This window comes from Ctenopharyngodon idella, chromosome 1, assembly GCF_019924925.1.
Source record: "Ctenopharyngodon idella isolate HZGC_01 chromosome 1, HZGC01, whole genome shotgun sequence".
Lineage (NCBI taxonomy): Eukaryota > Metazoa > Chordata > Actinopteri > Cypriniformes > Xenocyprididae > Ctenopharyngodon > Ctenopharyngodon idella.
Window position 1 is genome coordinate 29,355,989 of NC_067220.1, and position 18,200 is coordinate 29,374,188.

General features: G+C 36.4%; 1 protein-coding gene across 2 annotated transcripts in view; it reads left to right on the top strand.

Moving 5' to 3' along the window:
• Positions 1–18,200, top strand: part of epha6 (eph receptor A6) — a 140,646-nt gene extending 122,446 nt beyond the window's left edge. Inside the window, exons 6-18 of one of the 2 annotated variants that reach the window (XM_051901662.1) lie at positions 4,249–4,373; positions 4,474–4,636; positions 5,089–5,197; positions 6,552–6,622; positions 6,729–6,854; positions 7,361–7,546; positions 8,804–8,865; positions 10,633–10,842; positions 11,264–11,428; positions 13,480–13,673; positions 13,897–14,046; positions 16,630–16,738; positions 17,007–18,200. In XM_051901662.1, coding sequence (XP_051757622.1) covers positions 4,249–4,373; positions 4,474–4,636; positions 5,089–5,197; positions 6,552–6,622; positions 6,729–6,854; positions 7,361–7,546; positions 8,804–8,865; positions 10,633–10,842; positions 11,264–11,428; positions 13,480–13,673; positions 13,897–14,046; positions 16,630–16,738; positions 17,007–17,042 — 1,706 coding nt within the window. In that variant the 3' untranslated portion in view covers positions 17,043–18,200. The remainder of the gene's footprint in view (positions 1–4,248; positions 4,374–4,473; positions 4,637–5,088; positions 5,198–6,551; positions 6,623–6,728; positions 6,855–7,360; positions 7,547–8,803; positions 8,866–10,632; positions 10,843–11,263; positions 11,429–13,479; positions 13,674–13,896; positions 14,047–16,629; positions 16,739–17,006) is intronic. The other variant, XM_051901669.1, reaches the window with a different exon arrangement.

Here is an 18,200-nt window from a genome sequence, read left to right on the forward strand (position 1 = left end):
TCTCGGGGGATGGGGGACAGGCCCCAGAGTGCTTTAAACAATTATTGGTTACCTATAACAAATAATTGTGTCTGATTTGTCTCAGTCGTTACAACATGATGGTTATTGTAGTTCTAGACTAAATGTGAACATGCATTTACTCATCTCACTTTTGAAAACATTCAGTATTTCTCAAAATGAATAAAAACAGTGAAATGCAATCTCAGAAATACTTTTTTAGGGAGTAACGTAATATTGTAATGCATTACTTTTAAAAGTAACTTTCCTCAACACTTTTGAGGCCTAGTGCATCTTTAAGCCTACATTCTGTACCAATAAAATACTTAAGTGGTATTGGAATTGGTGACTTGTAACTTGAAATGGGGTCAATTTTGCTTTATGTTATCTCTCCTTTTACTTGACTATGGTTTTCAGGTACACTTTACACCTCTATTAATGTTAAAGAAGTATCTTATGCTCACCAAGACTGCATTTATTTGATAAAAAAAAAAAAAAGCAAAAATGACACCAAAATTAACAAAAACGCCCCCCAACTTCCAGATATGGGGGCAAAAAATGCAAAAATGACAAAAAATTAACAAAAGTACCCCCCAAAATTCAAGATATGGGGGCAAAAAAAAAAAAAAAATGACACCAAAATTAACAAAAATTCCCTCTATATTCAAGATATGGGGGCAAAAAATGCAAGAATGACACCAAAAATAACAAAAATGCCCCCCAAATTCAAGATATGGGGGCAAAAATGACAGAAAAAATGACCAAAAAAAAAAAAAAATTAACAAAAATGCCCCCCAAATTCAAGATATGGGGGCAAAAAAAAAAAAAAAAAAGACACCAAAATTAACAAAAATACCCCCTAAATTCAAGATATGGGGGCAAAAAATGCAAAAATGACCCCCAAATTCAAGATATGGGGGCAAAAAATGAAAAAATGACAAAAGAAAAATTAACAAAAATGCCCCCCAAATTCAAGATATGGGGGGGGGGAAATGAAAAAATGACACCAAATGTGCTCACCAAGACTGCATTTATTTGATAAAAAATACAATAATTTACAAGTACAATTTAAAACAACTGTTTTCTAATTGAATATAATTTAAAATGTCATTTAATGTATTCCTTTCATGACAAACCTGAATTTTCAGAAGCCATTCTCCACTCTTCAGTGCCACATGATCCAATATTCCAAAATGCCAATAACACAATTTGGACAAAAATATCAGATAGAACCTTATAATTTCAAGGTGACAAAATGTCTTACTGTCATTTTTGATCAATTAATTGCATCCTTGCTAAATAAAAGTTTTAATGTAAAAAACAAATTACTGACCCCAAAATTTTAAACGGTAGTGTACGTGTTTCACAATGATTTCCAACTTACTGTCTAACATGTCATTAATGATTTAAAGATAGATAAAGACAAATATTGAATAAATTGTGAACAAACTCTCTGCTGTCCTTCCCTGGGTCTGTTTTGAGTCATAATGTCATTTTGTTTTTGCAGCCAAGTTCATTCTCCTGCCCTTTCACTGGCTGACAACTCCAGCTAAGTTCAGGCAGTCACAGAATCAGAAAAAGACTTTTTTGCCCTCTCTGTTCCTGTATAATATTCCATTCTGAAATCAATCTCTACCACTGTAAATAGCGACATGATGAAACTTCATCATTTATTAAGGCACTGCCTGTTCTCTACAGTCGCTTTGACTTCAATATTTCTGTGCAAACCTACGAGTTTCCTCCTCACGCATGTCTAAAGTAGTCAGATGTCACAGGCTGCACCGTCCCGTCCTTTCTCAATAAAAGATGAGCTGTCTCTCATGAGAGATATTCAGCACGTATCTTCTCCCGCTGCAGAGTCAAATAAGACAAACAACATGGGGGGTTTCATCAAACACCGTTCCAATATTTCTCCAATGCGCAAATTTGTAAAGACATAGTGGATGGAAGATAGACAGCATTGCACATTTAGATAAAGCCCTTGTGGTTACCGAGAGAGACAGACAGAGAGAGAGATTGTGTCACAGGTGGTAACCTTAGCAAAACCAATGTCTTATTCTCTTATTTTCTCTCCAAATCACTTCGCTGAAATCTCAGAGGACCTCAGGCAGTGTTGCCAATACTGCACATCACTGAACGCTGCTCTCTGCTGTTTACCAGCTGCCTAAATCCTCTCTCTCTCTCTCTGCAACTTGCTATCCCTAAAACCCTCCCGTTCCCTGTCCACCCCTTATATTTTCTCAGCTGTTTTAACTGTGAGAGATTGATTACTTTGACAGAGGTAGTGATTACCGTGCTGGCAGTCTCTGTGGGCTTCCAGAGTGAATATTTACCTGGGAGAAATTCAATCAGGCTGGCTAATGCCATTCACCCACTACTTTAATCTGCTCCAGGATTCAATTAGAGATCAGCTCCACCTACCTGTGGGCGTTACTTCAGTCGCTGAGGTGAAAGGGGAAAAAAGAAGCAAAATGGTTTCTCTTAAAGTGTACAGTATTAAAAAAGAAGTAAAAAAACAGTTTTTGTATGTAATTGTTCGAGCGTGTTATATGAATGTGCACGCACCACCATCTTAAGTGTAGAGACTTATAGACTTCACTAATTGTGCTAATTGTAAATGGCCTCAGACACAGAGCCTTAATGGATTTTCCTTGTGTTTTTTCTTGGGTTCTTCCACCTGACTAAGCCATGATTGAGTGCATTATCTTCACATAGTACATAGGCAGAGCTGGCTAATTACCTAGATGTTCAAAGTTTCAAAGCTTGTGTTAAAAGGGGGAAAAAACACATTTCACTTTAATTGAAACAAAGTATCAGAGCTTGATTTGTTTTGCAAGCACAGGTGCTATGATGCCCAAAGCTTTTTGGCTGAAAACCATATTACCATATTAACTCCTTATATCCGATTAACTGATCCGGTTATATCCGTTTTAAGCACAAAAAGTTAAATAAATTACTGTTTTAAATCAATCAATCAATCATGCACCCTTACTTGTAGCTGTAGCAAATTTTCTTAGCAAATATTGCTAAATTGTGTTTTTAATATAAATTCAACAATGTATTAGCACAAAAATTAAATAAATCATTGTGTTAAATCAATCAATCAATCAGTCGATCAACCATGTACCCTTACTTGTAGCTGTAGCAAATTTTCTTAGCAAATATTGATAAATTCTGTTTTTAATATAAATTCAACAATGTATTAGCACAAAATTAAATAAATCACTGTTTTCAATCAATCAATCAATCAATCAATCAATCAACCATGTACCCTTACTTGTAGCTGTAGCAAATTTTCTTAGCAAATATTGCTAAATTGTGTTTTTAATATAAATTCAACAATGTATTAGCACAAAAATTAAATAAATCACTGTTTTAAATCAATCAATCAATCAATCAATCAATCAACCAACCAACCAACCATGTACCCTTACTTGTAGCTGTAGCAAATTTTCTTACAAATGTTGCTAAATTGTGTTTTTAATATAAATTCAACAATGTATTAGCACAAAAATTAAATAAATCACTGTTTTAAATAAATCAATCAATCATTCGATCATAATTGAATATTTTTCATATTTTAATTTTTATATTGAAAGTGTGGTAAATACTGGTAAAATGTACCAACAATCACATTTAAAAATACAGTAAACACTTTTTTTAGCATACAATAAAAATAACCTGTAGCCCATCTGAATTATATAACAATTAGGCTATCCATTTCATAGTGAAAACCATGTAGCCTACCAAAATTTCAATAACAGTAGAAGTGAAATCTTATTGTAGTTTTGAAATCTGGGTACCGTCTTACATTTTAAAATCATGTACGGGGGAAGTTCGATCCCGTCAGCAAGGCACACAAACATGACAGTCACGCAGACCTTAGATGGTAAGCTTTTCTTTGACTGTTATCATTTTTAAAACTGTCTTTTTGCGCTCACAATCTTCTAACATTATACTCTGTCACACCATATTTCTTGGCACAGTCGAAAAAAAAGAAAAAAGCTTATATTCGGAACAATACGGTAAAATACAATTGTATTAGAGACACCCAAACATATTAATAGCCTTATTTTTTTTTAAGTATATTGTAAAAAGACCCATTATAGAACCTGGAATAATGGGACAATGGCTTTGTAGGTGCTGTTCATCTTTTTGAGCAACAGATGGTAATAAAGTGACCTGTATAGAAAAGCCCCATTGCTTTAGTTAGTGAGTCAACCTCACTAACTAGTTGTTTTTGCCTCTCAGGTCCGTCTTTGGTAGGTGTCGTGAGAAAGGACTGGGCATCTCAAACTAGTATCGCCCTCTCCTGGCAGGAAACTGAACAGCCACATGCTGCCATCTTGGACTACGAGATCAAATATTATGAAAAGGTAACTCACCAAGACTGAACACATCTTTACATAATAAATGTTACATAATGAACATTATGCTACATTAAAAAAAATGTTTTCTTACTTTCTTTATGTTTAGGAACAGGAACAGTTAAGTTACTCCTCTACACGTACAAAGTCTCCAAGCGTAATAGTGACAGGACTAAAGCCCTCAACGGTTTACGCGTTCCATGTGCGCGCTCGTACCCTCGCTGGCTACAGCAGTTACAGCCCAAAGTTTGAGTTCGCCACAGGAGACGAGAGTAAGTGTTTCTCTAAAAATGCCTCATTTCAATACCTGTTAGCCTAAAACGCTGTAGTTATGTCCAATTTTCTAAAATTGTGGTCATACCATGTCAGCTGCGTGAATAGAGTTTTAAACAAATGTTCGAAGGGAACATTTTCTGTTTACCATGAATGACCTTAAGTGCCCTATGATTTCAATGATTTTTTTAACTGCTGTTTGGCTTATCTTAGTGCACAGAATGTATGTAAATACCTACCAACCTCTCTCCTGGCATTAAGTCTATTTCTGAGTCAAGCTTTTGGCCATCACAGTCTGCAACTGTTACACAGCCCCACTGACCAGCTGATCACAGAACATGAACTTGTGTGAAAAAGTGACTTCATTGTTTTGTGCTTCTTTCTCTTTCCCTCTCTCTTTCCCTCTCACATGCACACAAACACACACACTCACTATCCTTCACTATGTCAGACTCTGAGGAGGCAGCTGATCAGGGCCAGGTGTTGGTGATTGTTACAGCCACAGTGGGGGGTTTCTCTCTCCTCGTCATTCTCACCCTCTTCCTTCTCATCACTGGCAGGTAATGAGGGAGCAAATAATGAGAGAGCAGGTAAATACGCTCCAGGATAGAGGAGCAGGTGTTGTGTTTATATGTAAATTCTATCTATATATCTATCTATCTATCTATCTATCTATCTATCTATCTATCTGTCTGTCTGTCTGTCTGTTTATCTATCTGTCTATCTGTCTGTCTATCTGTCTGTCTGTATTTCTGTCTTTCTATCTATCTATCTATCTATCTATCTATCTATCTATCTGTCTGTCTGTCTGTCTGTATTTCTGTCTTTCTATCTATCTATCTGTCTGTCTGTCTGTCTGTCTGTCTGTCTGTCTGTCTGTCTATCTGTCAGTCTGTCTGTCTGTGTCTGTCTGTGTCTGTCTGTCTGTCTGTTTATCTGTCTATCTGTCTGTCTGTCTGTCTGTGTCTGTCTGTATTTCTGTCTATCTATCTATCTATCTATCTGTCTGTCTGTCTGTCTGTCTGTCTGTCTATCTATTTATCGATCTGTCTGTCTGTCTGTCTATCTATCTATCTATCTATCTATCTATCTATCTATCTATCTGTCTGTCTGTCTGTCTGTCTGTCTCTCTCTCTGTCTGTATGTCTGTCTATCTATCTATTTATCCTCTCTGTGTTTCTGTCTGTGGATGTCATGGATATGTCTTTTCTCTCATTCACTAATTTACCCTTAATTTAGCTCCTTGCTTATCCAGCCATCTCCTAATAGGCCTGTTGGCCACGGAGCACCTTTCTATTTTCCGATTGGCTGAGCCATGTCGCTGCCTAATTAGTCGGAATGCTGCAGCCTCCCGGCAGCGGCCGTGTCTGCTGCCATGAAATGGCCTGCTGTGAGACTGACAGCAAGCTTAAACATGCCACACAGTCCTGTGATTCGCAATATCAGCATGTGCAGCTCGCTGTGTGAAACCTCAGTCAGCCAGCCCCTGTGCCATCACATCCTCGCACAGCTGCAGGGGCTGATGGCACCGTGTTCAGCTGCTTGTGCAGATTTGCAGGGAGGCTGTTGTGAGCAGCTCTCAAATAAATCAAGTGCTCATGCTGACGGACAGAATCAGTGTCCTCATTTGTCGAGAAAAGAAATTAAATTACAAACGAACACTTTTGAGAAGTTCTCCCTGGAGGAGCATCATTTTAATTTCAACATTAGAGGGTTCTGAGGAGCCATTCAGCCATATGTCTTGAGTTTTTATGGTTACCGATCACAAGTGCTGTCCATTCAGGACCATGGACAGGGATACTGAATTCAGAACCACGGACAGTGCTAAAGTCTCTACTGTAAATGTGTTACAGTATATGTAACCAGTACATCAACAAAACCACTGATCAATTACATTTCTCTTTGCTTGAACAGGTGTCAGTGGTACATAAAATCTAAGATAAAGTCAGAAGACAAAAAAAGAACGCAGTATCAAAATGGACATGGTATGAGACCTTAATTACCCACTCACTCACATATACACATACTGCATTTTCAGATTTTCCCCAAAAAATAAAAATCCAGATTCCAACCTTTGACATGTTTTAATAGTGCCATTCCCAGGATTAAAGACTTACATTGACCCGGACACTTACGAGGACCCTTCACAGGCCGTTCATGAGTTTGCCAAGGAAATCGATCCATCTCGTATCCGAATCGAAAGGGTCATCGGAGCAGGTCAGAGCTCTTTTTACAGCTCACTTCAGTCTGTGCCTCAGCAGCCCATAATCCACTCCAGCTACTTATACCGCGTGATCTAAAATTAAAATGTGTCATTGGTTAAAATAAAATAGTTAGAAGATAAAGTTCTTCGAAAATACATTTAAAAAATGCTTCAGATTTCTTCATTTATCTTTCTCTCCTTTAGTCTCTAGATCTAGGCTTTGGTTTCTCTTATGTGTCTAATTAAAATATATTTCAGACCATTTTCACTGTTAAGCTCTTAAATGTCTCTCTGAAAAATCACTTTGTTATTCTCAGAAGACAAAATGATTAGAATCTAATCTTCAGTGAGATAAGTAGGAAATAATTCAATGGGAAATAATTGTCACGAGGAGAGCCCTTGTGTAGTGAACATGTTTGATTGATATAGTTTGACTGCCACCTAGTGTTTAATATATACAAGTGCAAGCAGTAACCCTAAATATTACAACAGTGAGTATGGACTTGAATGTGTTCTGCAGGTGAGTTTGGGGAGGTGTGTAGTGGCCGTCTCCGTATCCCAGGAAAGAAAGAAATTCCTGTGGCTATAAAGACTTTGAAGGGAGGATACACTGAACGTCAGAGACGGGACTTCCTGCGAGAGGCGAGCATCATGGGACAGTTTGATAACCCTAACATCATTAGGCTGGAGGGTGTGGTCACGAAGAGTAAGAAACTTTCTGCCTTCTTTTGCGTTCTGAAGATTCAAACAGCTATTTAATATGTCATTGATAACATGTACACTACTGTTCAAAAGTTTGGGGTCCATAAGATTTTTTTAATGTTAATATTATGTAATGTTATTACAATGTAAAATAACTGTTTTCTATTTTAAACATTTTTCAAATGTAATTTATTTTTGTGATCATTACTCTACTGTAAAACAATCTCAACTCTTTTTTTTTTTTTTTACTTCCAAAAGTTAAGATAACTTTTTAATTTTGTCAATTCATATACATTTGGAAAAATCACTTGGGTAAACACAGCAAATTAAGTTTAGTTTACTAAAATCATATGATCCTTCAGAAATCATTCTACTATGCTGATTTGGTCCTCAAGAAACATTAATGTTAAAAACTGTTGGGCTACTTAATATTTTTGTGGAAACTGTGATGCCTTTTTTTTTTTGATAAATAGACAGTTCAAAACAACAGCATTTATTTGAAATAGAAATCGTTAGAAAACTTTAAATGCCTTTACTGTCACTTTTGATCAATTTTATTCATTCTTGCTGAATAAAAGTATTAATTTATTTTAAAAAAAATCTGACTTTTGAACTGTAGTATAATAATGCCCTTCAGTAATGAGTTTAATGCAAACACAGCTGTGTCTAAAAAGTATGGCAGGCAATAAATAAATAAATTCATAAATAAAACAGATAAGGAAATTGTGAAAAATTGATATTGCTTATGGAGCATACTAATAGTTTGGATGAAATTGATTACAGAATAACTTGTATCATCATCAGCCAAAAGCTGTTTTCTCTCTGTAAGAAACCAACGTTTCTCCGCTACGTTTGTTACACCCACAGTTTCTGTCTGACACGCACACAATCAATGATTTCCCCCTACACACAAAACTGCCTTCAACATCCATAATAAAAAGGGAAGAAAACAATTCTCAGTTTTATCTCATGTCTTTCATCTATTTTATGATTCACTACCATGCTACTAGAGATTAACTTTAAATTAAATTTTCAGGCCGTTTTACCGCTACTAGAAAGACACAGATAGTAATGTAGCATTAGACGCTAGTTTCATAGAAACCAAGCACTGATGATGAAGGCAAAAGTGAACATTTGGGTTTGACTTGTAGTCATACAAAGACAGATATGAGTAATGTGGCAATGTCTGTCCCATTTCCCTCTGTTTCTTTCTCTGTAACTTAGTCCATTACTTACAGGTGTCCTGTTTTCATCTTTGTAGGTCGGCCTGTGATGATAGTGGTGGAATACATGGAGAATGGCTCCTTGGACTCTTTTCTGAGGGTACGTTCAACATTAATATGACATGCCACACTTGACATTCCTCATTAACAGCTTCTAACTACAGAGAGCATTTTGTAATTTGCCAGCAGATGGATAGCTGATATGAAATGCTTTTGTAAAGTTGACGTGTTAAAACAGTGGTTCTCAACCAGGGGGCCGAAGCAAACTAAGATAAAACAAGCATTAAAATAATACAAAATCGCTCCTCAACATCCTTTTTTTTTGCTCTCCATTTGCATTTGTAAAGTCAAGTCACGTCAACTTTATTTATGTAGTGCTTTATACAATATAGGTTGTTTTTTTTAGAGGGATAAACAAGAAAATAATGATTCAATGATGCAAACAGAGTTCAATCAAAGACTATTTAAAGGGTTAGTTCATCCAAAAATGAAAATTACCCCATAATTTACTCACCCTCATGCCATAGGTATATATGACTTTCTTCTTTCAGCCAAACACAATCAGAGTAAGACAAATATAAAGTAAAATAACAAGCTTCTGGCGCGACAGCCAAATGCATTTGACGTATGCCCAAAAAGTGTTAACTTCCACAACGTAGTACACAATGACATGACGTACTATGCATTATAACTTATCGCATAGCGTAATACGTTATGGTGTAGCGTAGAACATCACGGCATTGTGTACTACTTTGCGGAACAGTTTTAAATAAGGATATTTGTCTTACACAAACGCATTGATTCGCTTTAGAAGGCCTTTATTAAACCCCCTGGAGCTACGTGGAGTATGTTTTATGATCAATGAATGCACTTTTTAGACTTCAAAAACTCCTCCAGTCACTCCCATTATAAAACTTGGACAAGCCAGGATATTTTTAATATAACTCTGATTGTGTTTGGCTGAAAGAAGAAAGTCATATACACCTAGGATGGCTTGAGGGTGAGTAAATTATGGGGTAATTTTCATTTTTGGGTGAACGAACCCTTTAACATATGTACATACATTTTTCTAACTGTGCCAAGCTCTAAGATATTTTATCTGGTAGAAATAAAATCCTTATACAGTAAATCACAAATGACTGGAAAACTCATGGGGTCTTTGAATTGTTTTGGACGGGGGGAGTTCTTGGAGTCAAAATGGTTGAGAAAAACTGAATCTATTTCAAACGCCATTTTGCTAATTATGTTACTATGAGAACTGGTTATGATTCTTGTTTCTTAACTGTTATATTAATGGTTCTTTTATTTCTTTTGAAGAAGAAATACAGATGAAGTATTTTTAATGGACTAAAAAGATCCAGTTCATAAGAGTCATTTGTTTGTCAGACTAAATGTTTCTGCTTTAGATTTACTAAACAGAAGCCTGCTAATACAGGTCATTTGTTCAGGAATCGGACTATACTGGTCACTGTATGTTCCAGGCTTTAGATTCAGTAGCAGAGCTGTGTTGAAAAGCAGTGCAGGAAAAATGGTGAAAGTATTTCATTATGGTGTTTCATCCACATTCCACCACAAACACACCTTAAACGAACTGAACGTCATTAAAATCATTTGAAAAAAATGGAACCAGTTGTGAAAAAGATTCTTATTCTTTGTATTATTGGTTTTCAACTCCTGTTACTTTTATATGTTGATTAAAAATGGCCAATGAACATTTTATGCATCAAAAATACAAACTAATGTTCTTTTTTGTTGTTGCTGTCAGGTCTGGTTTAAAGTTAAATATGTTTATTGTTCATTGTGATAAAATATAGACCTCTCCAACTCTTCTTTTCCATCCTTTGGCTCTTCTTTTTGCCTTTTGTAGAAGCATGACGGGCACTTCACCGTGATCCAGCTGGTTGGTATGCTGCGTGGCATTGCCTCAGGTATGATGTACCTGTCCGACATCGGATATGTCCACCGGGACCTGGCAGCCCGAAATATTCTAGTGGATGACAACCTGGTGTGTAAAGTGTCGGACTTCGGTCTGTCCAGGGTGCTGGAGGACGACCCGGAGGCAGCTTACACCACCACAGTAAGCCACATACACCCACTTCAATATTGGTTCATTTAAATTCAGGGGCGTTCAGAGTTAATAACAATCTGTGCTCCTTAGACAGCCAAAGCTGATCCAGAATCTCTGGAGCTTAGCACTACTCTACTTGTTGTATGTTATTGAATGGGATTGAGTTGATCTAAGCAGTATATCATGAGATTAAGGGCTTACTCTGAGGAGTGATTGGGTAATTAGATTTATAATAAGATGCTAAATGTGTCTGAATACTTCTGAACTTTTTATACAGGGGTCTTAGTGTGTCACTCCATCATACAATACATCACATTCCACAGAAAACTCAATTATGACTCATCATTACATAACAAGCAATCAGCATCTCCTTAGATTGCCTAGGAAACACAAAGCTATTGACTGCTTGCTATTATCATGAAAAGAATAGATTTTGTTTTGTCAGGGGGGTAAAATCCCTATCCGCTGGACAGCTCCGGAGGCAATTGCATACAGAAAGTTTTCTTCGGCCAGTGATGCTTGGAGCTATGGTATTGTCATGTGGGAAGTGATGTCATATGGGGAACGGCCCTACTGGGAGATGTCCAATCAAGATGTGAGTAACTTGGGCTATTCTTATTCTACTAAATTCTAGGCAGGCAGTTTCCCCCCCATAATTAGACTTTGGTCTGACCTAAAAAAAAACAAAAAACAAAAAAACAACTCCATATCCACAACTTAATTCCAATATATATATATATATATATATATATATATATATATATATACAGTACTGTGCAAAAGTCTTAGGCCACCATTCGATGTTGTTTTAGCAATGGTATAATGACCATATATAATTATTTCTCAGTCTCTTTATTAGAATATAACCAGAAAATACAAGAAATTAAAAAAAAGAATCTGGCTCTCTTAAACCTAAATGTAACAGAAAAGGACTGGAAGCCCAAGAAATTTTTCAAAATATGATGAGAAGTTTCTCAGATTTTTTTCTTTGTCCAGGAGGTCACACTAAATGCTGATTTTTGCTTAAAGCTGCTGTCCGTAAGTTTTGCCTCTTTGTCGCCATCTCTGCTTGAAACCTGCAATTGCAGTTATATGCGGAATTATCATCTTTACATGAGTTGTGCATTGGCACGGCTCCTCAGAGTGGATGAATCTAATGTTTGCTGTCAGTCACCGCACCGGTGTGGATACTGTACTTCGGAATCACATTCTACGTCTTGGAAGTATGACCAAAATAAGAATTTTCACCGGAAAATGTCTGAACAAGTAAAGTAACATGCCACTCTGCCACTTTTGTTCTGACCAACTGAGGAAAAAAGGATTAGGCCTACAATAAATCGCGCTGCCATTGGTGATTTAAATCTAACGATCGCTTAGCTTGGATCACGTCAAACCGTGCAAACTGTTATTACTGTTATACTTTGTTTCTCAAATTGTTAATGTTAACAACATCAGCATTGCATGACTATGTATTTAGTGTGTGTTAGCATTACTTGTAGATTTCAATTTCTGTAGCCAATCCACAGTCTGAAGTCGTTTGCTTTTGACTACGGGTGAATCTCCTGTTGTCACTGATGATTGTCATTTGGACCTTTCTGGATTACAATCCACCATCAAAATGATAAATTTAATTATTCCAGCTGCTGTGAGAAGACGCTATAAATGATCCGCTACCAGCAGCATCCTATATGCATAGTCTACTAGCTGGGACTCCTTTCTGTTTACAGACGTGACTTAATGACGCAACTAGGTACGGCCACACGCTCGAATTTCCCACGGAAACCCACCAGTACCAGTTTTATTATAAAACATTATTACAAGCTTGCTGTTGTGAATTAGGCTAAGGTAAGGAGATAGTTTTACACAGGCTGGTTATGTACTTGCTCTAAAATTGATTTTGGATAATTTTTAACCAAAAAAAGTTACGGACTGCGGCTTTAAAGAAGCCATTTTGTTCTGAATTTTTTTACATTTTGTGTAGATATTTCCTGTGTTTTCTGTTTGTATCGTAATAAAGACCAAAAAATAAATATGGATGGTCATTGCTAAAACAACAAAGATGGTGGTGGCCTAAGACTTTTGCACAATATTGCCATTTTCATTATATTACAAAATGTGCCATGAAAATACATTTCTAGTCAATTTTTGGTTAAATGCAAAATGTATTTTCTAAAATATATTTGTAACAATATAAATATATATGAGGAAATGACATGAAACTATGTAAACATATTTCAAAATCTATCTTTAGCAATGTATTTATTTGGCCATTTTCATATATTTTTAGAGATATATCTAAAATACATCTGAAAATATGTTTAATTTCCCAGAATGCTGTTTCCTGTTAAATTTCTCTGAATTTGTAATTCTATTTGTTTTAATTCCAATTTTAAATCATCTTCTAATTCAATTTTAAACACATATTCTGTTAAATTGTAAAATGTGAAACCTTGTTATAAAAGTTTCCTTGTTATGCTTTTAGTTTATTAATTACTGTTCTCTATAATTAATTAATACACCCAAACATTGGGGGATCCAGTAACTGGCTTAAGTATTTCATACCACTGATGGCATCCCTAAAATTGCATTAATAAAATGGTCTTGTAGAATTTGTATCCCAGGAAGGTTCTGTGTGTCTTTCTGCAGGTAATTCTGTCTATAGAGGAGGGCTACAGGCTCCCTGCGCCCATGGGCTGCCCCGTGGCCCTGCACCAGCTCATGCTTCTCTGCTGGCAGAAGGAACGCAGTCGACGACCACGGTTTAGCGATGTGGTCAGCTTTCTAGACAAGCTGATCCGCAATCCCAGCAGCCTGCTCACACTGGTGGAGGATGTAAATGGGTAACGATCACAACAACATTATAAAATCTACATTTTACTTAATTGCTTACTAGAATTAAAATGAGTGCCAGTATTGAAATGACCATTTTAAACTGAAATTGTTAGTATTTATGTACAGAAAACTGTCTCTTGCCTCGTGGGAAATGCCTATAAATGAATTTCAAAAATTCCTTGTGTGCCAAACTGTTGTTTCACATACAGAATGTGTTGCTTGTTTAAACAGTTTCCCAGAATCCCCTGAGGATATGCCAGACTACCCTCTCTTCATATCCATCGGTGATTGGCTGGATTCCATTAAAATGAGTCAATACAAGAACAACTTCATAGCAGCAGGGTACACAACCCTGGATTCAATATCCACCATGAGTATTGAGTGAGTGAAGTCAAAACTACTGCATGAAGTTCTGTTCATTGCTTTTTTTACTCTCCATTTAGGTACAGTGTGATCACCCTCAGCAGCGGGTTCAAATTCATTTTAGTTAAAATAATCTGGGGTGTGTGGACTTTTTATATCCGCTGTATAAAGCAATAGTCAGAAAAATCTTTTAATATTCTTAATTAAAAAAAAATAAAAATAAAACAGGTTTATTGAACCTTTAGACAAAATAAAAAAAGGAAAAATGTTTGTATATGTTTTTTTTATGTTTTATATCATACCTCAGGCTTTTATGGCCCATACAGTGTGATATAGTGAGAATATGGAACTCACACTTGAGGAGGAAAAAATTCATTGATTTTATTCAGAGGCCCAAATGGAGCAAAATTGTGCAATTTGGTGCCGGTGTTGTTATTTATATGACCATAAAGTAAAATGAAATTCTGGTAGCTTGGTCTCACTATAATTCAGTGAGATTTTTTGTAATAGTATAGCAGACTACATGAAAAAAAAAAAAATCAATTGTAACTCTATAGGGCTTTTAACACTGTGCTTAACCCCAGGTTATCGTTATTCTAAAACACTGCTTTTAACCCCGGGTAAAGGAACATTTTACACTTGTAACACTTGTAACCCGCTTGGGTTAGCACCACTTTTTACCCAGGGTTATGAAACCCTGCTCCAGAACAAGGTTAGCACCACTTTTGTGGTGTTAACCCTGCATTGTGGTGCCAAACTTGTACAGTGTAAAACAATGTGGTGTTAGAATGTTACAGCTAGATGCTTAGCAACAGACGACCAATCACATACTCATAGCTGCCTGCTTTGAACAGTCACGGAAACACTGCACATTGTATATAAACAAATTCAGCGTTTGAGAGGAAAAATGTCAAATGCTGACAGAAAACGCTGCAATTTGAGAGAAGAAGAGACCTTTTCATTCTTACCTTTATAGTCCGAAATGTCCATTCAGTATAAACTCGATAGTACAGTCGGCAATACAAGGATGCGCAATGCTAGAGCTACTGTATGTAAACAGGTCGCGTGCTGCGTTTATCCAATCAATGATACTGACACTGCAAATATGCTAATATAAGCAGGGTTAACCCAGGGTTTAGAAATGTATAATGCGAAACGTCATCTTATGAATACCCAGGATTAATTATTAACCCCGTAGCAGTGTGAGCAGTGTGAAACGTGAAGCAAGATAACCCAGGATTCCATTTACCTGGGGTTTAAAATGACCCAGGGTTAACTATTTCAAGTGTGAAAAGCCCATATCTCCCAATGATATTTCTTAATAAGATGATATTTAAGTTCTTAGTTTTATGTTCAAAGCTCTGTAGTTTTGTTGTGGGGGGCAAAACATATAATGCAATGCAATACAATGATGATTGAGAGATGTGCAAATACATGTCCTCAAAAAATGTATTATCTTTGATAGATACATTGTAACATAATATTTAATCAGTCTTATGAGCCTTAGAAATGCATGTATTAAATGAGGCATTAGGGTTTTATAGGGTTAAAATAATAGTATTTGTAATTATTTATTTACAATGAATTATTAAAATAATAACGTGAATGGTTAGCCGGAAAATAACCTAACACAAGCTAATTAATTTTCATTAGTTCTTTCCATATATAGGAGAAGCACCTGCTCAACTTAAAGGGATAGTTCACCCAAAAATGAAAATTTACTCACCCTCACGTTGTTTTAAAGTTCTTTGTTCTGTTGAAGATAAAAAGAAGAAATTTTAAAGAATGTTGGAAACACAACAGTTGCTGGTCCCCAAAGAGTGGTGCAGGTATGATGTCACTTTGTAGGCCAATCAGCAGTTAGCATCACCCTGGTTCCCTCGACAAAAACCCAGTAGGATTTTTCCATAGGCTTTTGGATTATCCTTGACAGCCGCTGTAGTCCCATTTAGCCACTTGTTAGCAACTACCTTTTTCAAGACACGTAACAGCTTAAAAAAATGAGAGGGGTAATACTGATGTATTTTATGTCGTAGAATAAAACATGAAGGTGTCTTGAGCTTGTGTTTACCACAGACCTTATTTCAGCCATTTAACCAAAATCCCATTAAAAAAAAAACTTTGGGGCGATGGAACCGGAAGTGCTAAAATGCTAACTTGTTTCTGTGTTTTGGCCTACAAATTGATGTCATAACTGCACCACTCGACTTGACTTCCACAGTATAGAAAAAAAAAATATGATGGTATATAAATGTGATAAAAAAATATGATGGGAAAAAAGTTCATGGGGACCAGAATATGGTCCCACATTCTTCAAAGTATCTTCCTTTGTGTTCAGCACAAGAAAGAAATGAATACAGGTTTGAAACAACTTGAGAGTGAGTAAATGATGAGAGAAGTTTCATTTTTAGGTGAACTATCTCCCTCACTTTACAGTAGACATAGAGTAGATCTAAAATTTGAAATTTAAAAATTGCTTGTTGGTTTTTAATGGATTAAATTACTTTTATATTCATATTCACACCCTTTATAATCATCTCATGATCTTGCCAATTATGTAGCCCAGTTTGAAATTCCTCACACCCTTTGTTTTCTAAACAGTGATGTAAGACGAATCGGAGTGTCTCTGATTGGCCACCAGAGGAGGATAGTGAGCAGCATACAAGCACTACGACTGCAGTTCCTCCACGTTCAACAGAGTGGCTTCCATGTATGAAACTACACATATACACATACACATACACTCATACAAACGCTAATCCCAGCAACGCTAGACCCCCAAAACACATGCGTACACACACCTCAGAGGTCTGGACTGACTGACTGTCACGAGAAGTGCTCCACAGCGTCAGTTTCTATCAAAATCCAATGAAGATTTCCAGTTGAAACACATACATGAGAAAGCAATCTCAAAGACCCTGAAGAAACATGCTAAATGTCATGAATTGTTTGTCTTCTTGATGAACTGTGTGTAACAGGAAAATTGGACCATTTACCCAGAGGAACCACAGTAATCAATGGAACAATGGCCCCATTCTATTGTTATGAAGATGTCATCTGTCAATCTTCCTGCAAGTTCTGTGATTGACTGGACTCCAAATCTGAGAACTTTGAATAGTATATTTGCTATTTTAATGTATTAAATTATGTGTCTTAAGAGATTTTTCTGGTTTATTCATCAAGCTTCTTCCTGAGCCTCTAAAACGAGAGACTGTGGATCCTGTTGAATGTCTTCAGCTTTAAATGGCTATTATACATTGTTTATCACATCTGATATTTATCCTGATATTTATATGTATATGTGACTTTGTTTCTTTTTTCGTTGCCTTTTGTTTAGTTCTTTTTCTAAGCAATATGTGCAGTCTTTAGATAACCAAGAAAAGAGCCAAGGTAGGGAGTTGAGAGCTTTATCTTGCTCTGTTTTAAAAAAAAAATGCCACACAAACCATTGACTTCCTCAGGCTGTCAGCGAGGTGGTAAAAGTCTGACCTTTCAGAAGACTGTAAGCCATTTTCTTACTCCTGTGCACCACAGTCAAATTGAACAAACTTATACAAATCCACTCAGACCGAGATTTGAGACCTGCACACATTTGTTCAGTCTGCTATGGTGTACAGTATCTACAGACACCTCTGATATTTTATCAGTTTGCCTTGCGACTATGAAACTATTGTCAGTGGAGAAACATTGAGGTAACAGGTTGCAGTAAAATGTTCTCATATAGAGAGCATGACAATATAGCACTCTGCATGTTGGCAAGTATTTTTTCCCAACGCAGCAGGCCTACATACACACATAACTTCAATGGCAACATACTGTACACATTTGCAGTCTCCTTCGCTTCCACCAGACAAACAAACGCACAATACTCTACCATGTTCATTAGCTGATATACAGTATGACCCCATTCTTTGACTGTCTCTTTGTACCTGAACACATGTTCGGGACACTGAGGCCACTTGACAAACTTCAAGTTGCAATGTGCAAATGTCAAAAGCGCAAGAGAACAGAGTGCTTACTTCAAGCAGGGCAAGGGAAATCTCTGGGTAATCAGGTCATAATGTATTGTTCATAGTAAATTAATTGTACATTATTTTTTATAATTTATAAAGAGTACAGAGAGATAAAGGTGATATAGGTTGAATGTTTGTAAAAATAAATGATAACAGATA